Source organism: Phacochoerus africanus, chromosome 8 (genome assembly GCF_016906955.1).
Source record: "Phacochoerus africanus isolate WHEZ1 chromosome 8, ROS_Pafr_v1, whole genome shotgun sequence".
Taxonomy (NCBI): Eukaryota; Metazoa; Chordata; class Mammalia; order Artiodactyla; family Suidae; genus Phacochoerus; species Phacochoerus africanus.
Genome location: NC_062551.1, coordinates 125,621,057 through 125,648,613, shown reverse-complemented (window position 1 = coordinate 125,648,613; position 27,557 = coordinate 125,621,057). Strand labels below are relative to the sequence as shown.

Sequence of the window (27,557 nt, the reverse complement as noted above, 5' to 3'; positions counted from 1 at the left end):
CAAACTAAACCTGAAAATTGGAAACATCTGTCCTAGTGAGGAAGATTTAAAATGTAAGCGTACGATATAAAGGATGGAATAATTAAAAAGTAGGAGTGAAAAAATAACACAAAGAGAATGTGCCTGTTATCTACCACATTTTAGGTTAAGATTTTGTTCTTCAAAAAAAATTTGGAGTACCCTCTAGTGGAAAACTGGTGACAAAGAGCTTAAAACCTGTTTGTGAAATTTTACAATTCAATTTCCATAAAACAACTATCTCTGACCTGGGACAGAAAAGTATTAGGTAGATTTTTTTTAGAAATCTTACTCTTAAAGTATCCACATCAATACATGCTGACACCCAGAAGATACAGCATTTCTCAAAGTCCAACAGAAAAAAGTCTATTATTATATTAATTTCCAAAAGAGATAAATAAGATCTGTGAACATTATAGATGTAATGCTACTCTATACATTAAAGAATTCTATTGTGATTATAAGTGATCAAAATATAAAAACAAATGGAATTACTTTGGTAGTTTGATTCTTGTGGTTAAAAGATTCAAATGAAAAAGAGCTGAGAAAACAGCACAGGAAAACTTTTTCCAAATTGTAATTCTCTTCAAACACAGCATACTGTTTTATAAATATCCTTTGCTTAAATTAGTATATTTGGCAAGAACCTCCACAACAATTGTTTACATTCCTTAGTCTTGGTTATTAAAGGGATTTCCTGGCCTTGATGCAGATGTGGTTCCACATACAAATTCTACCAGATAATTTTGCACACTAATAACTTTAAACCGAATACATGAAATTCCAGACTACATGAGTTAATATAGTTATCGTATTAATAATTAGTCAGGCTATATATACCCAATGTACTATGTCAAATTCTTTGTATCAAAATTTGGAGGAATACTAACAAAATAGATAATGTCCTTACCTGAGGGACTGTTTTAAGGGTACTTTAAAATCTATTTTCTGTGGAGGGCTGAAGAAACTTTAATTATTTGGCAGAGGGAAAAAAAGGCTACACAGAAGAGCAGAAATATTCATTCATTAATAACAATGACTTATCAAAAACATTAGTTAGGTGTTATTCAAGGCTCTAGAGGCATGGTGGCAAACAGGATGGACAAGGTCCCTGTTCTCATGGAACCTACATCCTGAGGGAGATGGTGATGATAGTTAGTAAGCTCCCTGAGGGCCAGAATTTTTTGTCTGCTCTGTTCATTTTGTTATCCTCAGCACCTAGAATAGGACCTATAAAATAGTAGGTGCTCAATAAATATTTGGTGAATTAAACTTCAGATAGTGATAAGTGCTATAAAGAAAAAGAAAACAATAATAAATAGAGAGTATAAGAGAGGGGTGGGGTGACAAGTACATGTTATTTCAGATCAGAGAGTTAGAAAAGACTACTCTAAAAAGATGCCATTTGAACTCAGACTTACCAATCGAAGTTGGACTTGCAAAGTTCTGACCAAAGAGATTCCCAAGAAAAAGAAACAGAAAGGGCACTTGCCCAAAACAGAATTGGTTTTACATTCAGACATTCAAACTGGTCAGAGTGGGCAAGCCACAACAGCTAGAGTTAAGAGTTCAGATTTTATTCAAACAGTTTGGGTAAAAGATACTGGTGCCTTCAAATGGGGTCATAGAAGTAGAAAGGAAAGGGGGGGGTAATTGCATGACCTATGTTGTAGGTGAGCTGTAGGTATGATTTACTAATAGGTTCAATATGTGAGATGAAGCTAATGGGATTAAAAAATGACTTCCAAGTCTGGGGCTTGAACAATGGAGTGGATGTTGTTATTTACCGAGATGGGAAAAAGAAGTGAGGGGCTGATTATAAGGTAGGTAATGGAGGAAGGGACCAACTTTTACAACTGACCACATATTTAGGATTTCAAGCTGGATATTTGTTTGAAGCTAATGAAGTGGACTGAAGTAGAGTAAGTTTGAAAGCTGTCTACACAGAAATGGTGTTTAAAGGCATGGGACCAAAGAGTTAGGAAGGAGAAGGAGGATGATTATTCCATGTAACTCCAAGAGGAAAAGACAAAGAATTAAAGATAGAGGTTAATGAGAGAGAAGATTAATGATAGAGATTAATGATAGAGGTTAATGATAAGAGAAGGAATATTTTAACATTCCAACTAGAGCTATACAGTAAGAGATTGGACTGCTTGCATACATTATGCCCTTTTCATTATAGGAGGCATTTCAAGAAGTAAGACTAGATGACCATCTGTAGGTTTTCTACTACAGTAAGTACTATATCTACTTAGATGTCCTTTGTACCATATAAAAGGAATTTTAAGACATGATTTATCTTCACTTATGCAACTTACTTACTAAGTAGATTCCAGGATAAAAATCACTGACATATAAAATATATATCTACTAGGAGCCATTATTTGTTACCTGTTTTTGTCAACAAAAGATTATCCAGGTGCCTGTCCCCAACTCCAAGAATATATGTAATCACGCAATATCCAGCTGCATTAACAGTTCAGAAACAAAAAACAGAAAGAGAAGAATTATGAAAAGCACATGCAAACCAGGTTATACATAAAACTGAATACAAAAGCATGCCTCTACTTACTTACTTCTGGGAAGGGACCATATGTACTAATATAAAATACAATGAGAGGCACCTCCTAACATGGCACTGTCATCTTAGCTCTTGAGATTTACTGAAAACATAATTATTCCTGATAGACATTCTATAGTCTACTTCACTGCAGCTACTCGAACTCAGGGAAAACCTAGGGGAAAATTACAGCTTCTAGGAAGAAATGACCTGTGATTTTAGAACAGTTAAGAGATTACAAAGATACATCTATTAAAGACTAAAGAGAATTTACACTGTATTCCTACTATTATGTCAAAATATTAATGAACTCTTTCATCACATTTTATATCTTTTTTTTTTTTTTGCCATTTCTTGGGCCGCTCCCATGGCATATGGAGGTTCCCAGGCTAGGGGTCAAATTGGAACTGTAGCTGCCAGCCTACGCCAGAGCCACAGCAACAGAGGATCAGAGCTGCGTCTGCGACCTACACCACAGCTCACGGCAACGCCAGGTCGTTAACCCACTGAGCAAGGACAGGGATCAAACCTGCAACCTCATGGTTCCTAGTTGGATTCGTTAACCACTGCGCCACGATGGGAACTCCTTTATATCTTTTTTTATACAGCACTTACAACTTCAATGGTCTGAATGTGTTCCCTCGAAATTCACATGTCGAAATCCTAATGCTCAAGATTATGGTATAAAATAATTATAGTCCTCATGCATGTGTTTAGCAACTTTTAAAAGAGGGCCCACAGAGCTCCCTAGCCTTCCCACCAGGTGGAGAACAGTAACAAGTCTTTGACCCAAAGAAGGCACTCACCTAACCCTGCCGGCACCTTATGTCAGATTTCCAGCCTTCAGAACTGTGAGAAATTTCTGTTGTTTAAAGCCACCCAGTCTCTGGCATTCTGTCATTGTAGCCCAAAAGGATTAAGAAAAAAAATCTAAACATGTTCTAAACGTGTATGAGTAGGGTAATAGCAGGATGGCTTGCTTTCCTTTACTCCAACTTATCAATGAAAAGTAGTAACTTGAAAAACTTACCACAGCTTTTAACATAAGTATCCATAACTTCAGCACTGATTCCATTCGGACCATTCTCACTTGGTGCATATTTTCTAAAAAAATTCTGAACAGATAATTATTTACATAATTATAAAATCAATACAATTCTTAAAAAAATAGGCATTTCAAAATTATAAACAATGACTAACAGGAATCTGATCTAAAAATTTGTCAATAATTATAAAATGTGGACTTTAGGAAGCACAGTCCTCAAGAATCAGTCTTATTACTATGCTTACAGACAAACAAATAAATAAATAAAAAGCTGCTACTTCTATCCCATAGGTAAAACATGGTTTTTAAAATTACCATTTCAGTATAGCTACTGAAACGCTGTTACCATTAACAAGCTCAATAAAATTATTATTATTCTTTTTTGTCTTTTGTCTTTTTAGGGCCACACCTGCAGCATAAGGAGGTTCCAGGCTAGGGGTCCAATCAGAGCTGTAGATGCCAGCCTACACCACAGCCACAGCAATGCAGATCTGAGCCTCATCTGTGACCTACACCACAGCTTACGGCAACACCGGATCCTTAACCCACTAAGTGAGGCCAGGGATTGAACCCACAATCTCATGGTTCCTAGTCGGATTTGTTTCTGCTGTGCCACAATGGGAACTCCTCAATAAAATTATTTTAAATTTTTTTATTTTTTGTCTTTTTGCCATTTCTTGGGCCGCTCCCAGGGCATATGGAGGTTCCCAGGCTAGGGGTCCAATCGGAGCTGTAGCCGCCAGCCTATGCCAGAGCCACAGCAACGCGGGATCCGAGCCGCGTCTGTGACCTACACCACAGCTCATGGCAAGGCCAGATCCTTAACCCACTGAGCAAGGGCAGGGATCGAACCCGCAACCTCATGGTTCCTAGTCGGATTCGTTAACCACTGCACCATGACGAGAACTCCAAAATGATTTTAAAATTTTTAAAATAATTAGAATGCAATGGTAAGAGTTTTCTGATTCAGAAGAAATTGCTAGAAAGATAAATATAAAAGTTGCATACTGAACTAAAGAATTACAGGGGCACAATAAAACCACCAGAGTGTCCAAAGAGTCTGAAAGCACTGAGAAAATTGTGCATTTAATTTTTTTAGATTACCAACTGGACCTATTTCCTTATAACTAGATGTTAAAGAAAAATACAGGAAGTATATTATTTGAAAACACAACTACCATACTACAAAAAAAAATAAGTGTTTGACAATGAGTCTATATCTAGAATATATGAAGAACTCCCATACATCAATAAGGAAATGACAAACAGCACAATAGGGAAATGGGTAGAAGATATGATTAAGCACTTTACAGAAGAAATAAATTGCCTATACATATATTTAAGTGCTCAACCTTGTGGATAATCAGCAAAATGAAAACTAAATGATAAAATACCAAAATTTAGATGTTTGACAATATCAGTATTAAGCAAAGATGTATAACAATGACAAATAGTTGTTTCCAAAAACAACTACTTTGGAAAACAATTTTTAATTATGTACTAAAGTTGAAGATGAGATAAACTATGACTCAGGGAAACTATTTACGCAGATCACACGTGGAACTAAGTATCAGTACACAAACTATCACTGTTTGTATTTTACAAAATCATAATTACACAGAGCAACACAGTAAGTGATAACTTTATTAAACAATCACTTCAATTAGAGCCTATGTTAAAGCTCTACATACATTTCAGGTCATCTTCAGAACAACTCTAGAGCTAGGTACTATTAATTATTACTCAAAATTTTTTTTTTTTTGCTTTTTAGATCTGCACCCACAGCATATGGAGGTTCCCAGGCTAGGGGTCCAATCAGAGCTACAGCTGCTGGCCTAAACCACAGCCACAGCAACGCAGAATCCGAGCCTCATCTGCAACCTACACCACAGCTCACAGCAACACCGGATTCTTAATCCACTGAGGAAGGCCAGAGATTGAACCCACAACCTCATGGTTCCTAGTCAAATTCGTTTCCACTGTGCCATGATAGGAACTCCAATTATTACTCAAATTTTAGAGATTAAAAAAACAACAATTGAGACTTGAAAGTATGTTAGGGGGTCCCCTAGACCTCTTATAGGTTTGATGTGTTAAATGGAGTTACAGACTCAACTTATGGTTATATCACAAGTAAGGTACAGCAAAAGTATACATATCAAGATGAGCATGGGAAAAATACACAGGCAAAGCCTGTGAAATCTATGCACAATCCTCTTTGCTCTCTTCTATGAGGTGATACATCGAGCACACTTACTACTTTTCTTCAATAGGGAACAATTTAAAAAGGCTTAATACAGATGCAACATTACTAATCAGGAAAGCCCATTAGAGACTCAACACTCAAGGTTTTTAATGGGGGCTGGTCATATAAGCACCATCCATAGTCTGTCTAATCCAATAACTATCAAAATCATAGAAGCATGCAGGTTCATTGCTATAAATCATATTATTTGCAAAAACAGTCTAGGTAAGTGGACCACCCTTATCAGTTAAGTGCCAAGTTCCCACTAAAGGTCAGATACCACCCAAAGGCTAACCTTGCAAGTAGGTCTTTCTAATAATAGCCTTAGGCCTGCTATGCTCTTTACTGCATGAAAGGTTAAGCAGTCACTCAAAAGACGGCTAGAAAGTTGCATAGCCAAACTCTGAACTAAGGCAGTTTGACGCTTTGAGCCTGAGCTTTCAACCACCAAACATTAACTGTACCCCAAACCAAAAAGAACCAAACACTTGCTGTGCTAAGAAACCAGAGTAATGCTTTTCTGCAAATCTAAACTCCACACTGAATTACTGGGACACTCTAAACTGAGAAAGACAAAAATGCATCGTAGTAAATATCCTCTATCAAGCATTCTCTGTATTATTTTTCACCTGGGGCAGATCAATTTTTCTGTGTGAATTACATACATTTTTCTTAGGGAAAACAGGAAAATTATATTTAAAAGATAAAAATAAACTATTAAGATGCAATAAGAATTTTGTATTAAACACTATTTCATGGGGTCTTTTAAAAATGAGTTACAGTCCCAGAAACTACTTGCCTTTTCTCATATTAAAGGAGAGTGATGAGTTTGGAAGAGAGGATAAGTCTTAGAAAAAATTACGTAAAACATGTATGAGCGAGAATATCACTAAAGCACTGTTATGAATACAAAATCAGAACTAAAATATTCATTGATGGCTAAATAAATTATAATATTTCCATATTCTGGAATATAATGTAATCATAAACTTTAACAAATTTAAATTTGTACGCCAATTAACCCCTGATCTATTAGATGCCAGGCATTGTTTAAGGAATTAAACATCTATGTGTACTACCATGGGAGCATTTCCACCTGTTAGTATTGTTTACTTCTCAAGAAAGGAAGACAATCTCAGGGAAGAAGGGTGATTAAAAGAGACTTTCACTTTTAACTTTATACACTTTTTATAAAGATTGAACTTTTTATACCAAGAATATATTCATGAAATTTATAAACCTTTAAAATAAATACTGTACCTGAATGCTTCCTTCTGTATCAAGAACTTCAGCAACAGGAACTGACTGGATAAACTGCATGAAGCCTACACAGAAATAGATGCAATGCATTAAGCATAACTATTGGTTAAACAATAAAAAATACAGATTCTACTGAGAACAATCTTTGTTTGCAAATGTATACACCACACGACTAAAAGCTTATAGAGCTCTATAAACATTATATTTAGTACATAACTGGCATTGACATCACAGGAAATATAAGGAAACTTTTTTAAAAAATTAAGCTGACAATCTGAATGTCACTCAGCCAATTTCTATTATTATACACAAGGAACACAAAGTAATAGGCTAGGCTTCTTAATCCTGTCCTAAAATTTTCTTCTTTCTATAGTTTTATAACATATGTCAATTAAAAGCATTTTAAATTTAAAATCAGTTTAAGAAATCCAGACACTCTCGTTGTGGCTCAGTGGGTTAAGAGTGGCTGTGGCATAGGCCCCAGCTGCAGCTCCAATTTGACCCCTAGTCTGGGAACTTCCATATGCTGCATGCGTGGCTGAAAAAAAAAAAAAAAGAAAGAAAGAAAAAAAAAAGAGGAGTCTGGAATTGTGGAATAGCAGTCATCTAACCCTAAAATTACATTCATTGGCTTTCTTTGTGTAATATTCCATCTTCTGCCATTCCCTGGAAATGAAATGAGAGGAAGGTATAAGTCCCTAAAATTGCCAAAAAGAGGGGGAAGAGGACAGAAGACAAGAGAACAAAGAAAAAAAAAAAAAGAGGAGTTCCCGTCGTGGCGCAGTGGTTAACGAATCCGACTAGGAACCATGAGGTTGCGGGTTCGATCCCTGCCCTTGCTCAGTGGGTTAACGATCCGGCGTTGCCGTGAGCTGTGGTGTAGGTTGTAGACATGGCTCGGATCCTGCGTTGCTGTGGCTCTGGCATAGGCCGGTGGCTACAGCTCCGATTCAACCCCTAGCCTGGGAACCTCCATATGCTGCAGGAGCGGCCCAAGAAATAGCAAAAAGACAAAAAAAAGTAAGTCTGGTAAGTATGGGTCCAAGAAAGGAAGTATAAAGCTATAAATCCATGAAAAAAAAATCAAAGTTGAATTAGGGAAACTATTTCAGGATCATAAGCAACCATAATCTGGGTTTAGTAAGACTTACATTATAATTATTTGCATGCAAATTAGGAGACTGCATATTTCTTTCAATAAGAAATGTCTCATTTATTCCTATATCACAAATACTGAACAGTCTGCATTAATGCACTTAATAGATATTTACAGTTTTTCTATTATGTACATGAACTTTGACAGGTAAGCAAAAATATAGCCTTGACCCCTCCTTCAAAGATCTCACAAATTTACAAGTTTTATTAGGATAAACACTGTGAATGAAAGGGTACTATTAAAGGAAATAGTATAGGGGGACCTATGTTACAAGAGGGATCAGAGGACAATGATGTTTTAAAGTATAGTAAAGGTTAATAAGAAAAGCTTTAGAAAAAAGGATGTTAAGAATAATGATCATAGAAGGCTGAAAAGAACATAGTACATTTGAGAAAAATGGAAAGTGGCTGGTATGGCTAAGCCAAAGAAGAGGGAGAATGTCAAAAAGAGAGGTGCGAGAGACAGATGCAGATGTATATCACAGCATACAAGAACTTGTAAGCTAAGCTAAGGCAAAGAAAGCTAGTATATCAATTTATGTAGAATCATAAAAGAGCACATTTGACTTTTAACGAGATCATTCTCAGAGGAAAATGAGAAGATGAATTAAACCATCAAAAAGTTTTGGGAGTGGCCAGACTGAAATGAGTTCAATCTCTGACATTCTTAATAATTTTTAATTAAAAAAGGAAAAACAGACTCATTAGACACTGAAATAAATTTAGTGTCTAAATTTTAAATTTAGACACATTATAAAATAAACTTACCATGTTTTGTACTAGTGGCTAATACTTTATAGGGTGTCAACTTTAAATCCAGATTTTCTTTCCGCAACAGCTTAAGATCAAAACATATATTGACCGAATGTAAAGATTATTATGAAACAGCTTTGTAGGCAAGTATTATAGCAATTTAATATAATATATTTAGAAGGTAAACTTAAATTAAGATTTAAGTTAATTAATTTAACTTTTTGCAGGCAAATATTACAGCAGTTTAATACCACAGAGCTTCAGAAGGTAAACTTTAAGATCTACTTATCAATTAGGTAATTTACCTTTAATCATCAAAATAAATGGATTAAGCACTTTATATGGTGATATGCCAATTTTTTTCTATCTTTTTCCAAATCACTGTCAGTTTTCAATGAACAGAAAGGGTTCTTCATGAGGATTTATGTAGGCCTTTCTGGTCATAAAGGAAATGAGGATAAATATGTTGCTTTAAAAGTCAGGGACAGAAATGGGATTTTAAAAAGAAGATTTAATTGACTAAAAGGAAGAAAATTATTAAATCCAACTCTAAGAGGACTTAACTAGGGAAACTGTTTATAAAAAGGAACACATGCAGTTTCATTTTACACTCATCATAAGAGCCATCCTGCAGTGTACAAATAACTAAATTTGTTCAGGATCAAGTGGAGACTGTTCAGCTTTCCAGGGTTGTACCTGGATATTACAAATAGTTCTGTGTCCATGTACAGCATAACCACTAAACCAAAGATTCTAAAATGAAAAAAATGTTCCCTACCAACATAAAGTTATGTTCACCTTGTCCATGAGTGAAATGATTTGGAGAATAAGTTGATCTTGGCGTAAATCATCCCCATGTTTAAATATAACTGGGTATTTGCCTCCATCTTCAGTCTTAAAGAATAACTGTGCAGGCATAAGAGCACTCTGGGAATAAAAACATTGTTTTTGAATTATATAAGATGGAAATGTGAAGAAATTTATAATAAAGAAATCAGCCTGAAAAAGAAAACAAATTATAATAACCTTATTTTATACAGGCCATGAGAAATAATAGCACAAAAAGTATCAGGGAGAGGGATGAATAGACATGTGAAAAAGCAAATAGAGTAAAATGTTATAACAGAATAGAAGTAGTAGGTCTATCATTGTTTACTGTGAAAGTCTTTCAACCTTGCTATATATTTGAAAACTCTTCTATACAATCTTGGGGGAAATGGCATCAAAGATGCTTCAAAGAATATACGTTTCTAACTTATAACCTCTAGTAGACTGAAACTCTAAGTCATAAATCTGCAGTATCCTTTATCACCTGAGGCAAAAATATATTTTATAAATTACCTTGTATCTTAGCTCACAAAAGTTCAAGAACAAATGGAAGGGATCTTCCTAAAGATGAATGATAGCAGGAGGCTCTTTGTTGTAATTTCTCTTTTCAGATTCAGATCTGATTGTGAAATTTAGATTTCTTCTGAAATCTAATACCAGCAATTGACAGGAAAACTAAGCACTAATCCCAGTGCCTTAAGCGGTTAATTCCCCATGGAAATCTAGCTTTGGTTCTTAAACTAAGGTCTACAAAATACTGTTTAAAAATACCAAAAACTGGTTCTAGAACCTTTTCAGCTCCAAGGAGCTCATAAAAAGATAAGAATTCATTGATGCCCCCTACAACTGTGTGCAGACATTTCATTGTATGTACAAGGTTACTTTCTATAGAGTCCAATCCATCACTTTCATTGGATACTTAAAGGTATCCATGACCCCAAAATGGTTAAGAATTGCTATGCTAGTTATGTAGTAAATGTCCCAAATCATTAAACCTTAACTCCAACTCAGAATTTTCAAAAATGTCCACATACTTAATAAGGTCTGGAAGAAAAAAATTGGGACTGAATGTTACAATTAAAAAGATGTCCCATGATATTTTTTCGACCAGTTACTTTGTGTATATAAGACATAATTATAAAATTAATTAAGGAAAAAAATGAGTCTAGAATCCACTTAACAAAAATATCATATATTTTATATCCTACTCCTATAACTCCTGATCTATGTCTTAAATATTCTTCTTCATCTGTTTGAAAAAAAGATAAAACTAACTTTTTGAGTCACTGTTCTTAATTAGTCTTTAGGGAATGAAAATATTAGAAGGAGGTATTATCTGGGAGTTCTAGCACAAAGGAACATCAGTTGTTATAAACCCTATCTTATGCAAAGTTCTTTATTATATTTTAGCATCCAGTGGACTGCAAACATGAACTAAGAATTATCTGCATTTAATCTCCTGTACCAGCATTTTTCAAATTGAAAGTTATAATTCAATAATGAGTTTTAAAACCAATTAAATAGGTTGCAAACAACATTTAAAAATTAATGCAATAGAATAATTTTTAAAATAACAGAAACTATCGGAGTCTATAACATGCAGTAAGGGTAAGTACTATTTTATGAAACTTATGTTTCAGTTGTGCAAGCTGGACTGCCATAGGTTGTCTTAATACAACCTTTTAAAAAAAATCTGAACTATGTCTTACTGTATTTACCTACCTTTTTATAAACCCAAGTTGTTCTATGAGCCCCTTCTTATCTGATACAAAATAATATCCCAAAGCAACTTCTGGCTTTCCACCCTTAGAATCAGAAGACCTAAAACACCATGTCTATGGAGACCTTTCGATATGATGCCCAGCAGATAATGATGTATCACAAATAATGACACTCAGCCCATCGGCAGGCTTAGAGAAGGCAGCTGTCCCCAGTTTTTTCTAACTGTCAAAGTGGTGGCCAGCCAAAAGAAGGCCTGGCATGCCTTCTTTTGGCTAAAGACAGAATAAAGGACTAAAGAGAGAATAAAAGAAAAAAATTAAGTCATAGGAACAGATATCAGATTGAGAAATTTTGAAAGATTAACCGGGACTCTCATGTAACCCTAAGAAATTGTGAATTGAATGCCTAAGTTTGCAATTTAACTTTTTTTTTTAAATAAAAGTTTACATGGAAAAAAGCAGGTGTGGCTCTGATTAATAGTTCAAAGAATTAAAGATTAAAAAACAACCCAGAGGTATAAAAATATTTTATACATTTCATATAAAAATGCCTATTGGTAATGCAAAAAGATTTTAAACATATTGATAATTAAAAGGTATCTTTTTTTAGGAGTTCCTGCTGTGGCTCAGCAGTTAATGAACCTGACTAGTATCCATGAGGTTGTGGGTTCATCCCTGGCCTTGCTCCTTGGGTCAGGGATCTGGCATTGCCGTGAGCTGTGGTGTAGATCACAGACAAGTCTAGGATCCTGTGTTGCTGTGGCTGTGGTGTAGGCTGGCAGCTACAGCTCCAACTTGACCCCTAGCCTGGGAACCTCCATTTGCTGCAGGTGTGGCCCTAAAAAGAGAAAAGACAAAAGACCAAAAAAAAAAAAAAAAAAAGGTATCTTTTTTCGAGGTAGTGTCTCTGGTCTAATCACATACATTAAAGATCCACTATAATTACCTTGAATAATGTAGCTGTTTCTGGGATTATTCCTCTAATTTTCACCTGGGGTTCTAAAGGCAATGGGATAAGTTCCACATCTGACAAGTTCATCTTTTCATTGTCTCCAAGCAATGCCTGTAGTCTCTCATTCTAGGAGAACAAGTTTGAAAGTATTAAGTGAAAATGGAAAAGCGGTTTTAAAAATATATAGTAAAGACATAAAGACTGATTCTATTAACTTCACTATTATATTTATTATTTTAGGGGTACACCTGTGGCATGTGGAAATTCCTGGGCCAGAGACTGAATCCAAGCTACAGCTGGTACTTACACTGTAGCTGTGGCAACACTAGATCCTTTAACCCACCATGCTGGGCCTGGGATCAATCCCATGCCTCTGCAGCAACCTGAGCCACTCTTAACTCACTGCGAAAGAGGGGGAACTTCAATTACCTTTAAAATATCTGCAACGCACCATAAAATATGCAAAATAACATAATATAATAGAGATAGTATGTGTGAGAGGCAAGCACTTATAATCCACCTGACAAAAGCAGCAACATGCTTTAAGAGGAGCAACTCCTTGACCTATGAAAAGCTGGACTTTCACAAGGTTGAGGAACACTGCTCTTGCTGCAACTGAGAATCAGGAATATATTCAAGTTGGACATAAAGATTCAATTTCCATTTTCAAAGGATCTGTGAAGTCACAAAGAGAAACTATAATTTCATTTGAAGCTTAGTTTTACATTACCAAATATTCATTAAGAATTTCATTAGCTGCTCCACTGCATGTTTTGGGTTTAGAAAGTAAACTCAATTCACTTGGAGGATTTTACTGTTCAGTAACTCTTATCTGATCAAACTTCTTCTAAGATATCATTTATTTTTTTTTATTAGTTCACACCCATACTGCACTGAACCAAGATTACAGAAACAGAAATTCAAGTCATGATGAAACGGCTTTGTCATTTAGCAGCATCTATAGTGTTTAAACCAAGCCCATCTATTCAATTTCAAAAGGACAAACTTTATCCTTTGAAAGCTATGAATGAAGAGTGTTGCATTTTTTTTTAAAGGTGAGCTTGCTCTTAAAGCAAGAAAACTGGATCAAATATGCTAATTCTCAAATGTTCCCACATCAGGGCCTTTGCGCTTCTTGTTCCTCTGGCTTCATCAGGGCCCTTGTACTTGTTGTTCTTTTGTTGTCTTCTCTAGATATTCACATAGCTTGCTCCCACACTTGCTTCAGGCTTTTGTCCAGTTGTCAACTCTCAGTGAGGTCTTCCTGACCACTCATTCCATTGAGAAGTGAAACACAGCCTTAATACTCAAACTTGGCACTTCAAAGTCTCTTTTTCTGTTCTGTTTTCCTCCACAGCTTACAACCTTATCTGGCACACTATATATTTTACTTATTTTGTTAACTTTCTCCTCCAACAGGAATGTTACATTCTAAGGGTAGGAATTTTTATATTCACCACTATATCCCCAGAACCTAGAAAAAGTGCTTGGCACATAGCAGGCATGTAATACATTTTTATAGAATAAATAAATATTATAACCTAAAGAACTACAATGTGAAAAGAGACTAGTTACATTCAAAATGAAAGCCTAAAAAAAAAAAAAAAAATTAAGGGAGTTCCCGTCGTGGCGCAGTGGTTAACGAATCCGACAAGGAACCATGAGGTTGCGGGTTCGGTCCCTGCCCTTGCTCAGTGGGTTGACGATCCGGTGTTGCCATGAGCTGTGGTGTAGGTTGCAGACGCAGCTCGGATCCCGTGTTGCTGTGGCTCTGGAGTAGGCCGATGGCTACAGCTCCAATTCAACCCCTAGCCTGGGAACCTCCATATGCCGCAAGAACGGCCCAAGAAATGGCAAAAAGACCAAAAAAAAAAAAAAAAAAAGAAGCTTTAGGAGTTCTCTCGTGGCACATCAGGTTAAGTATCCCTCGTTGTCACTGCAGTGGCTTGAATCACTGCTGTGGCATGGGCTTGATCCCTGGCCCAGGAACTTCCACATGTCTCAACTGCAGCAAAAAAAAAAGCTTTATTATTATTATTTTTTAAGTCTAGAATCAATGCATTTTTATTAGAACTCAAATATTTAGATTCAGAGACCTCAATCAAGAAAGTTTTCCCTAAATGAGATTAGTAAAGGAAAGAAGGTAGCAATACTATTATCATGTTTTACCATGGGATACTTAACTCACAGATCCCCTTTTACATATCTAACACTGTGGCATTCACAAGGCTGTGTCTTTCCCAACTACATTATGAGGGACAGAAAAAAACTACATATGATTTTAAATTATCAGCTGTAGTCATTTCATTATTCCTTAGAGTAACACAAATGATGGAGACAGCCATCTTGGCATTTCTCTGTTATGCCAGGGCTTGTTTCTAGTAAAACTGTGTAAATAAATTTTGTCTTTTATGATATCATGAAAAAAAATATTAAAGGATGTTTAGCCAGTGTTGACAATTTGGGACTGACTTAAAACACAGGGTATGTAGGAAAAAAAAAATGATTTTGGAGGACTATAAGTTATCTCTCAAGTAGGTAGCTAGTCATCCTCCAGAACAGTGAAAACTGATATGTAGCCAGAGGCTCAAGTGTGTGGTGAACAGAAGAACATGTCACACAAGAACAAACTGTGTTGGCTTAAATATATGCCCCAAACTGACAGTGACAAGAACAGTCATTCCTTCTGCTAGTGGGTGTTTAGGATCACACTGCTTCACATACAGACACCTCTGGAGATGGGATCTAGGAGAAATAAAAGTAGGAATATAGTTTTTGTTTTTGCTTTTGTCTTTTTGCCTTTTCTAGGGCTGCTCCTGTAGCACATTGAGAATCCCAGGCTAGGGGTCTAACTGGAGCTGCAGCTGCCGGCCACAGCCACAGCCACAGCAATGCCAGATCTGAGCCGTGTCTGTGACCTACACCACAGCTCACAGCAACACCAGATCCTTAACCCACTGAGCAAGGCCAGGAATCGAACCCGCAACCTCATGTTTCCTAGTCAGATTCGTTAACCACTGAGCCACGACGGGGACTCCAGGAATACAGTTATTTAACCATGGCTTGTGATTGTTCTAAAAACAAAGAAAATGTCAACTCAATAAAAATGTATTTTTCTTCAGCCTATTTCTTGTTTCCTAACCTTGTTAACATTTCCTTGCACACATCTCTGCTAGGATTTCTCATAAGACCTGATTCCTTGCCTTTAAATTCCTGACTCCAGTTTCCTCTCATAGCTCTGAAGAACAGTAAAATGTGTTGTGTTGTTTTCAACAAAGGTCACTAAGAAAGATCTTCCAATTATGAGATTAGTAAAGAGAAGATATCAAATGAATCCTTAATATCATTTGGGCTAAAAATCAGGAAAAATGACATATGAAGAACAGTTACTCATCTATTCTCATCAAATAGACACCTCACCCTGTTGAGGGCAAGATCAATGTACCTGCCATGAGAAGAGACTGCCAGATGCTATCACAGTTCTGCAATTATGGGCATGTTACTCTGGATCTTCTTTTTCTCAGAAGAATTCTAGTCTAAATAATTCCTAGAGGTTCTTTCCATGTCAAAAAGATTTTAAGGGAGTTCTTGTTGTGGCTCAATAGTAACGAATCTGACTAGTATCCATGAGGATGTGGGTTCGATCACTGGCCCTGATCAGTGAGTTAAGGATCCAGTGTGAGCTGAGGTGTAGGTTGCTCAAATCCAGCATTGTTGTGGCTGTGGCTGTAGTTCTGGCTGGCAGCTGTAGCTCTGATTCAACTCCTAGCCTGGGAACTCCATATGCTATTGGTGCGGCCCTAAAAAAAAAAAAAAAAAGATTTTAAGATGTTAAGACCCTAAAATGAGAGCCAGAAGAGCACTGTAGATATAAATATGGACTCAGAAAGCCTGGGTACAAATTCCAACTCCAACAGTTACTACCTGAGGACATATGGCAAATTATTTAAGCTCCCATTACCTACTTTTCCTTACAATGGGATAATAATAGTAATTAACTTACAAGGGTGCCGTGAGAATAAAATCAATATATAAAAATTTATAAAGTAGCATCAATACATAATCAGTACTTCTAACCGTTCCTATTACTAATAACAGCCATACCTCATTTTTATTGTACTTCACTTCAGTGCACTTTGCAAGCATTACATTTTACAAATTGAAGGTTTGTGGCAACCCTGTATGAAGCAAGACCATCAGTGCCAATTTTCCAAGAGCATTTGCTCACTTTGTGACCGCATGTCACATTTTGGTAATTTTAGCAATATTTCAAACTTTCTCATTATACTTGTTATGATGAGCTGTGATCAGTGATCTTTGATGTTGCTATTAAATTGATCTGGGGTATCACGAACCATGCCCATATAAAATAGCTAATCTAATAAAATGTGAATGTCTTAACTGTTCCACTGAAGAACATGTGATCAAACCCATGACACAGCAGTGATTCAAGCCACTGCAGTGACAACGAGGGATACTTAACCTGATGTGACACAAGAGAACTCCTAAAACTTTCATTTTGAATGTAACTAGTCTCTTTTCACATTGTAGTTCTTTAGGTTATAATATTTATTTATTCTATAAAAATGTATTACATGCCTGCTATGTGCCAAGCACTTTTTCTAGGTTCTGGGATATAGTGGTGAATATAAAAATTCCTACCCTTAGAATGTAACGTTCCTGTTGGAGGTTCAAGACTTCGGTGGAGGAAGTAACTAGCAAGAAAGCTAGACTTGGAAGTGGAGCCTAAAGATGTAACTAAATTGCTGCAAACTTGCAATAAAACAAATGAAAAGTTGCTTCTTACAGATGAGCAAAGAAAGTAGTTTCTTGAGATGGAATCTACTTCTGGTGAGGGTGCTGTAAATATTGTTGAAATGACAAACAGATGATTTAGAATATTGTACCAAGTTAGTTGATAAAGCAGTGGCAGGGTTTGAGAGAAGTGACTGCAATTTTGAAAGAAGTTCTACTGTGGGTAAAATACTATCACAGAGCACTGCACGCCACAGTGAAAACAAATCATTAATGAAAAGAAGAGTAAATTGATGCGGCAAACTTCATTGCTGTCTTATTTAAGAAATTGGCACAGTCACCCCAACCTCCAGGAATGATCACCCTGATTAGTGAGGAGCCATCGACACCAAAGCAAGACCCTCCACCAACAGAAAGATTATGACTTTCTGAAGGCTCAGATAACGGTGAGCATTTCTTAGCAATAAAGTTTTTTTTTTTGTCTTTTTGTTATTGTTGTTGTTGCTATTTCTTGGGCCGCTCCTGCGGCATATGGAGGTTCCCAGGCTAGGGGTCGAATCGGAGCTGTAGCCACCGGCCTACGCCAGAGCCACAGCAATGTGGGATCCGAGCCGCGTCTGCAACCTACACCACAGCTCATGGCAACACCGGATCGTTAACCCACAGAGCAAGGGCAGGGATCGAACCCGCAACCTCATGGTTCCTAGTCGGATTCGTTAACCACTGCGCCACGACGGGAACTCCAATAAAGTTTTTTTAACTAAGCTATATAGACTATTTTTTAAGACATAATGCCACTGCAGACTTAACAAACTACAGTATAGTATAAACCTAAATTTTATATGCACTGCAAAACCAAAAAACTCAAGCAACTCACTTTACTGTGATATTTGCTTTATTGCAATGGTCTGTCTGGAACTGAACTCACAATATCCCCGAGGTATGCCTGTAATTACATGATAAGAACTTCATAAAATATACCAACTAAGGAAGTAGTACCAAAACTCAGTATTTTATGATACCAAGACATTATTAGTCATAAACAGGGTGCAATGCTCACAGGTTTACCTTTTTCTTACGATTCCCACTTTCACGTTGAACTGCCTTCATTAGGTGCACCAGTCGATCTACAAATGTCTGCTGTGCAGCCAGCAACGAACGCATAACTCTGACAGATTTATCACCCTGAAGGAGGAATTCAAAAGAAAAATTAATTCTAGAATAATGATCAGGACTTCCTCAATACCATGGGTGACCTTTACTTATTCTTCTAATAGCTAAAAACTTCAATACCAAGTAAAATTGAAAAAAAATTATCTTATTCACAGATAATGAGGAATCTGCTATTTTAAACATGGCAAATTCTTCCACAGCTGAAAATTACCTGAGTCTTCAGCAAATAACAGCCTATCAAAAATTGCACTTTTTTTCCACATGCAACCTTGTGACAAGAATGAATTCATACACCCAAAATACATTCCCCTCAATGATTCAATACATATCTGGAAGCCTGGAATTCCCATCATGGCTCAGCAGAAATGAATCTGACTAGCATCCATGAGGATGGAGGTTTGATCCCTGGCCTCACTCAGTGGGTTAAGGATCCAGTGTTGCTGTGAGCTGTGGTGTAGGTTGCAAACATGGCTTGGATCCTGCATAGCTGTGGCTGTGGTGTAAGCCAACAGCTATAGCTCCAATTGGACCTGTAGCCTGGGAACTTCCAGATGCCGCAAGTGCAGCCCTAAAAAAAAAATATCTGGAAGCCTATCACATCCTCGAAATGTGCTGGGCATATGACAGAAATAATACTATCTTCAAGGAACTAAATATACACTTTTAAAAGCAAACCTCTCAAATTGCAATTATAGTATGCTTACTTAGTAAAACAGAAGCTATAAAAACTAAATGCTCTAAAGTCTAATGTAGTAATTCTTAGTTCATAAAATACTATAAAATAACATTTTTAATCTCCCCAATTACATTGATGAAGGAAGCTGAGCAAATACTATTTATCCTTATTTCAAAGATGAAAATTTATATTTAAAGAAACTGATATTTTCTCACAGGATGACAAAGGCTATAAGTGACAGAATTGAGATTAGAGGACAGGACCAACTGCTTATTTGCCAATCAGTTAAATACAGAGAATCTCTGAGCTCTAAGAATTATACCAAAGTTTAGTTTTAGAGTTCAAAAAGATGAGATTTAAATTTTTAAGAAAACTTAAATGAAACACGACACAGATAAAGATGCTCTGAAGTAAAAACATTTCTGCAGCAAATCACATTAATGCTGTGACAGCTTTCTTTTCATTGTCCCTACTCCCTCTGCTGGTTGAACTATGACATTGCCTTAAGAATCACAGGAATACCTGGTGAAAAATGGCTTATGTATCTGTAGAAACTGTAAAAGCAAAAGTACAAGTTATATAAAAGTATCTATAATATGACCATTGCCAGATTTCCATAAATGTAACTAGTCATTTTTTTTTCTTTTTAGGGCTGCACAAGAAGCATATGGAAGGTCCCAGGCTAGGGGCTGAATCAGAGCTACAGCTGCTGGACCACAACACAGCCACAGCATTGCGGGATCTGGGCCACCCCTGAGACTTACACCATAGCTCATGGGAATGTGGGATCCTTAACCCTCTGAGCAAGTCCAGGGACTAAACCCGAGTCCTCATGGATACTACTAGGGTTTGTTACCACCATGTCACAACAGGAACTGCTATTTCTCCTTTATTTGCCTAAGTGATGAGTTTTTTGTTTCAGGTCTAGGTGTACTTTATTATACCAGGGGTCAAAAACTTTCTGGAAAGGGCCAAGGAATAAATACTTTATGTATTGCTGGCCACAGAGTTTCCATTCAAGCTACTGAATAACCACTGATGTACAAAAGTGTTCATAAACAATCTGAAGACAAATGAACATGTCTAAGTTCCAATAAAATTTTACTTGCTGAAATGTGAATTATACATAAATATCATGTGTCACAATGTATTATTCTTCTTCTGACTTTTGCCAATCATTTAAAATTAATAAAACCTTAGCTCATAGTGCATGGTGAAAGAGGCAAGAGGCCATATCTGGCCCAAGCAGTGTCTGCCAATCCCTACATTAAGGGTTTACCTTCAACAATGCTTGGCTGAATCGTCTCATTACATTCAAGTACATCTCATGGGTCTTTGGATCTCTCTGCTGAGTATCTTGATCTTCACATTCTACTATCACATACCTTAAAAATATGTTAAGTCATTCATATAAATGTGAAATCAAACTCATATTCATTCTGTAAATATTTATGCCTTTCCATTAAAACAGATAAATTCATATTTGCAAAAATAATTAAGGGGAGTAACAAAACATTTTATCATCACTCCTTTAAAAGTTGAAAATTAAGGAACAACATATATAACCATTTATAAAAGGTAAATTAATAACAGTAATGTCTTAATATGTACAATATCCTAGATTTTCTAAAAATGGCACCAAAATGAGCATTTTCTCCTAATGCTTCATGAGGTACATAGAGCATTAACATCTTCAGAAATCATATAAACTCACAAATCTACCAGGTAAATCATGAACAAAAATATTTTCAAAATCCACATAATAATTTTGTTATTACATAAGCCTGTCTTATTCTGAAAATTAAAGTTTTTTCTCATTAATGTATCTCTGAAAAATAAAAATCTTAATTTTTGCATTCCCATCCAATTTCACCATTTATCAACATTCCATTTATAACCCTCAATTTCTCCATCATAAAACTATGGTTTTAGCAAGCTAAATTTTAAAAAAATATGAACATATTCTTAAATCTGAACTACTTATACAATGCATATAATCACGTAATAATCTGGCTTAGATCTTAGAGGTTATCTAATCTGTGTTTCCAACTGTTTTGATTAGAACAAGCCATACTAAGAAACGCATTTTATGTCACAACTCATTACACACAGCCACATGTGTACACACAGAAGCATAAAACTGAAAAAAAAAAATGTTCACAAAGCATTACTCTATGAATATTTTAATACTTGTTACTCTGTTCTATTTAAACAACAAATGTTAGATTGCAAGCCTTTAAAATTGATTTCAATTGATCATGATTTGTAGTTTGAAACTTGCTTCTTTCATCAATAGCAAAACTTAGAGGTTGCTGTATGTTGTCCATGGTGGCACAATTAGTTGACTGAAGAGCTGAAATCAGAACCTTGGACTCTGGACTCCCTAGGCCAGAAGAATTCTTTCTCTTCTACCAAGCTTTAAAAAGCTTACTGTTTCATCTTTAAAAACACAATAAAACTTTTCAACCCCCTTAATTGATAGTTAAATTTCAAGTCACTGGGTTTATTTTTCTCTTTTATACTATTTTCAGGAAGGAAAATATTTAACCATCTAGAAGGTAAACTTCATGACAACAGAGAGCTTACTTGTCTGTTTTGTTTGCACTATACCCTCAGCACTTCCATGACTGGCTCATAATATTCAATCTATTGAATGAATGAATGACTCTATGTTCTTATGAATTTATTTATGTCAATGTTGATAATTCTCAAAATATGAATATACATTCTTTTTTCATATCTAAGCCCTAATTTTATATTTCATTATGTGGCTGGCTTTTACATTCATCTGCCCGAATTTTCAAGCAGCAGATTTCCTTTTCAAGACACTGCTTGTCATTTTTAACTGAACATGTGTAAAACTGACATCAGACTAAAAGAGTTATTCTTCTAACTTAGCTGAAAGTACTATCAAATATTACATACATTCAGGCTAGAAATTCTCATATGGCAGGGTTTTCAAATTCAAGCTTTCTCAAAAGTTAGGCTGAAAACATAAATGCTTGAATCACTTGACTATATGAAAAAAGAAGTGAGGTTGTAACCCAACCAAAGAACATAGGCTGTACCTAAAAATATCACCGGCACTGTCTTTGATTTGTGGTCTGTGTATCTAGAGCCAAACTTAGTTCACATTCCCCCACTTCAAATATCTATTCTTAATTATTCACTAGAGTTCCCATCTTGGCTCGGTGGCTAACGAATCCAACTAGGAACCATGAGGTTGGGGGTTCAATCCCTGGCCTTGCTCAGTGGGTTAAGGATCCGGCATTGCTGTGAGCTGTGGTGTAGGTCGCAGACACGGCTCAGATCCCCCATTGCTGTGGCTGTGGCGTAAGCCAGCGGCTACAGCTCCAATTAGACCCCTAGCCTGGGAACCTCCATATGCCTCGGCAGCAGCCCTAGAAAAGGCAAAAAGACAAAAACAAAAAAACAAAAAAAAATTATTCACTGGACTCTATTGCTTTTTCTTATAAAATGCTTCTTATAATATTTCTGTATTACTAGCCAGTCCATTTGGAATCAACCAGATAACAGCTTTTATCTGATGTCTCCAACTCCAAAAACAAACCCTTTATTGATCAATATAATCATCCTAAATTTTCTTCTTTAAGCTACCTTCATCTTCTCCCACATATATCGACAAAGACATTAATAGCTTCCTAAACAGTTTCTGTGGCCCAGAGCTTCTGGTTCAAACTACCACTATGCCCAATTTATGCACTCACACTCTAGTTAGATCCACTCTCTAACTACCCTTCATATATACCCTCTTTGTGCTTCTGATCATGTTTCAGTACTGTCCAGAAACACCTTTCCATCTCCATCTCTCCTTATTCTATCCACCTTCAAATATAGGTGAAACTCCATCTCTTCAGGAAGTCTCTGCAAACCCTTCTCTGACTTCCTAGAATAGGCAGCCTCCCACACAACCTGTGCTGATAAACATTAACTTGCTCATTACTGTTTCACATGTTTACTCATAGCTCCCTTCAGAGTTATGAAAAAACTGACATTAGATCCCATATCTTAAAAATCTTTAGTAGTCCCTGACACTAGTAATACAGTCTCATACCTAGAAAATATTTTAAAAGTTGATAAAAGTTAGGAGTCATCTCCTCTTGACTTCCCAGTGTGACGCTATACCATGATAAAAAACAGGTGTTCTGGAAGTCCTCAGAATTTTCTGTAAAGTGGTATGAGGCACTAAACCAACATATTATGTTCTCAATGAGAGTTCTAAATCAAAAATTCAAGAAAGGAGTTCCAGTCATGGCTCAGCGGTAACGAACTTGACTAATATCCATGAGGATGTGGGTTTGACCCTGGGCCTCGCTCAGTGGGTTAAGAATCTGGTGTTGCCTTGAGCTGTGGTGCACATTACAGATGTGGCTTGGATCTGGCATTGCTGTGGTTATGGCACAAGCCAGCAGCTGCAGCTCAATTCGACCACTGGAACCTCCATGTGCTGCAAGTGTGACCCTAAAGAGAAAAAAAAAAAATCAAGAAAGCATTCTTGAATCTTGAATCAAGAAAGCCTTATAGCCACAGGACACATATGGCTAGTTAAAATAAAATTTGTTAAAATTAAACAAAATTTAAAATTCAGCTTTTCACATGATTCATATTTTAAGTGCTCAGTACCTGTGTGTATAGCATGATGATTTCCATCACTGGAGAAAGATTCATCAGATAGCTCTGTTCTAGATGAATAAGCTAAGGACAGTTAAGATAAACTTATATTTCCTATTCAAGATATTCCAGGATGTTAGGTTATTTTAGGAAACAACCTAGATTGTCAGACAGTGATTCTAAACTATAAAACTGTCGTTATAGTTCTATTCAAATCTAATCCATATCCTTCTAACTCTTAAAAGTCCTTGATGGTCTCCATTATCTCAGAATACACATTGTCTTTTCCTGTGTTTACCCAGCAAACTCCTTTCTAAAGGAGCAATACAGATGACCACAATATACAGGCTCCATTGCTTTGTTCAGTAAACACAATGGCTACAGCTATGTGATAAAGGTCACACATAAAACATTTCTCAAAATCATTCAAGCCAAAGTTCTGATGCAAAGAAAGTCCATCTAAAATAAAAATGACAGTGTTATCTCCAAAATGAAGGGTAAATTCAGATCAAGACTAAAGGACCTAGATTTGAGTCATTTCTGAATTCTCAGTTCACAGTAGTAAGTAGGTTTTACAAAGCACTCTAAGGTATTTCCTTGAAACCTGTCATTTTCAAGTAGAAATACAGACAAACCTGCCTGGGTACCCACTATATAATGACATTAGCCTACCTCTTTCCTGGCAATTTCATTTTGTGAGGTAAATAACCTTTATTACTTTGAAAGGCCTTAAGAGTTATAGGAAAACATGTCAAAGCACCCAAAGTTTACTTTCAATTTCAACATACTGGAATGGCTATTTAAAAAAAAAAAACCTGGAACGATTTATAGATCCTGACGTCCAACATTTTACAGATTGGAGACTATAACTCCCCTCTGTGGTTTAAAAGGTTGACACTATTCATTTTAAAAGGATTGTCTTACTACTATAGACCCCTAAGGATTCAGCTTTGGCAGAAATATTGTTTAAATCAATGGTAAGAGAACAAGTGAAAAAGGAAATTCGATATGCTCAAAAGGAAATAGCACAATCACTGAAAATTTGTATTTTAATACATTTGTTATAATAGTGTAAGATAAGACTAAGAGACATATAAATTGTTACATATGATTAATATTTCTATACTGATCTGTCCACATTCAAAAGGAAGAGAATGATCACTTTAAGTCAACTATTTGAAATTACTTCTTATACTTTCACTATACAATCACAGAAGTTGTGCCTATCATAACAGCAGTGCACATCAATAGCTTTTTCTTCCCATAAGTATTTCTGAATATGTAATATGCAGACTGTAAATATGGGAAAAACAATTACTCCTCAGAGAATGAACAGACACAGCACATTCCATTACTTCAATGAATCAGAGACATGGTGGGAAAACACAAATCAAGTCTAAGTTTGATGGACTGCTTATGAGACTGGGAGCTAGGGCTGTATTTTGTCTATTATCTATGGAGAAAACAAAGTGTTCTTTCTGAACAGAAACTGTTGCCTCTTGGAGTTTGTTCATCTAACAGGTTTCCTACTGTTCAGTGCTTTCAGAATAGTTCAAAAACTCTTCCTACTTGAAGTAAGATATCAAAGATTCTATCTCGACTAATTTAAAATTTTACAGTGAAATCTGGTCAATAGTAAAGTCCAAAGAATACATAATATTAAACACCACATACTCAGTATATGTACACACAACTCTTGTAATAGTGATTACTCTAGACTATAAATTCTGAGCCAAAACAAATGTTCCATGAATATTACAAGGAAATAAAAATATCTATAAAAGAACTCTTAGTAAGTAAGTAATTTTAAGATAGATATAAAAATCTTAATTTTAAATACCTAAGAAGCTTGTAAGTACTTATATTTAAAAAGAAATTTTTTCCTTCAAATTATTCACCTAGATTTTTATGAGGAAACTTTTTGTCACAACAACAGTGAGTAAGATATACACTTAAGAATTCAGATTGGAAAAAATTCAACCTGAGTATAGGTTATCACTTATACAAGTTTTAATCAGTCCCTCATTCATAAAGTGACTCTGTGGAGTATGGATTCTGCTTGTTACTTTCACCAATGAACACTGAGTTGAGATGATTCTGTAAGTATGCTTTTAGCACTAGTTCAGAAGTTTAATACGTAATGTTTTTTCTTAAATCAGTTAATAACATTTTTCTCTCCATTATGAAGTTTAATAGGTAATGTTTTTTCCTTAAATCAGTTAATAACATTTTTCTCTCTTCATTACGAAGTCTATTGGATCCACGGGTAATTTTTTTTTTAAGTTCCCAGGCTAGGGTATGCCACAGCCACAGTAACACCAGATCCAAGCTGCACCTGCGACCTACACCACAGCTCATAGCAACACCGGATCCTTACCCCACTAAGCAAGGCCAGGGACTGAACCCACATCCTCATGGATACTAGTCAGGTTCATTACTGCTTAGCCACCACAGGAACTCTGGAATCATGGGTAAATTAAAGTGTACTTTGAATATGCAAGCAGTTTCAATTTTATAAAATCTAAAAACTGTTTTCTAATTAAGGAGCCATTGAAAAATGACACTCCGGGAATTCCTGTTGTGGCTCAGCAGGTTGCGAACTTGACATTGGTGTCCATGATGATGCAGGTTTGATCGCTGGCCTCGCTCAGTGGGTTAAGTGCTGCAAGCTGTGGCATAGTTTGTAGATGTTGCTGTTGCTGTTGCTGTGGTGTAGGCTGATAGCTACAGCTCTGATTCGACCCCTAGCCTGGGAACTTCCGTATGCTGTAGGTGTGGCCCTAAAAAGAAAAAAAAAAGACAGAGGAAGAGAGAGAAAGAAAGAAGGAAAGGAAAGGAAGAGAGGAAAGTGGGGGAGAAGAAGAGCAGGAGAAAGGAAGATGATACTCTCGTATTTCTCGGGATTTTCCAACTGGCTTCTTGGGGTAGGTTCTGGATACCTTAACTATAAGAAAAATTACTTTTTTGTTGACCATAAAAGACTTTTTCCATTTTCCTTGCTAGAAATAGTTGAAATAAATTTTTTTAGGTACACAAAAGTTATCATACAGTCACATGTGAAGAGTTTTTTTTCATCTTTTACCCTTTGCTCTGTCAGTACTTCTAACCGGGATACGGATAAAAGACTGCATGAATAAAGAGACCTGTGATATGACAATAAAATAAGAAATTGGAGAAGTTCCCATCGTGGCGTAGTGGTTAACAAATCCAACTGGGAACCACGAGGTTGCGGGTTTGATCCCTGCCCTTGCTCAGTGGGTCATGGATCCGGCGTTGCCGTGAGTTGTGGTGTAGGTTGCAGACTCGGCTCGGATCCCGCATTGCTGTGGCTCTGGTGTGGGCCGGCGGCTACAGCTCCGATTCGACCCCTAGCCTGGGAAACTCCATATGCTGTGGGAGCGGCCCAAGAAATGGCAAAAATACAAAAAAAAAAAAAAGAAATTGGAGATTTTCCTTCTGAATTATATTCTGTCAATGTGGATAATATTATGAAATACATTTTCTAAAATCTACTGCTTTTATGGTTCCATGTCAGAATTCATGGAATTCTATGGAAGAGAGTGGAAAAAAGGAATAGCTCTTGTTTTATTAAAGAGCAAAGAAAAGTAAAAAAAACAAACAATTCAGATTAGAATATGGAGAACATTGGGAAGCAAGAGGTTATATTAAAAGGATATAGGAGCAATTTGATAATATGAGAATTTCTAAGTAAACTTTCCAAGTAAAATGGTGATTAGCAACTAGCCAAAACATTTTGTGGATATTTTCAAAGACATACTGA

At 36.2% G+C, this 27,557-nt stretch overlaps 1 protein-coding gene across 1 annotated transcript in view; it reads right to left on the bottom strand.

Annotated features, from left to right (window-relative positions):
* Positions 1 to 27,557, bottom strand: part of PIK3C3 (phosphatidylinositol 3-kinase catalytic subunit type 3) — a 147,594-nt gene that overhangs the window by 41,747 nt on the left and 78,290 nt on the right. Inside the window, exons 14-21 of the mRNA XM_047794159.1 lie at positions 20,424 to 20,529; positions 18,364 to 18,480; positions 12,535 to 12,666; positions 9,838 to 9,966; positions 9,055 to 9,124; positions 7,132 to 7,196; positions 3,612 to 3,696; positions 2,413 to 2,487 (exon numbers count right to left, since the gene is read on the bottom strand). Coding sequence (XP_047650115.1) covers positions 2,413 to 2,487; positions 3,612 to 3,696; positions 7,132 to 7,196; positions 9,055 to 9,124; positions 9,838 to 9,966; positions 12,535 to 12,666; positions 18,364 to 18,480; positions 20,424 to 20,529 — 779 coding nt within the window. The remainder of the gene's footprint in view (positions 1 to 2,412; positions 2,488 to 3,611; positions 3,697 to 7,131; positions 7,197 to 9,054; positions 9,125 to 9,837; positions 9,967 to 12,534; positions 12,667 to 18,363; positions 18,481 to 20,423; positions 20,530 to 27,557) is intronic.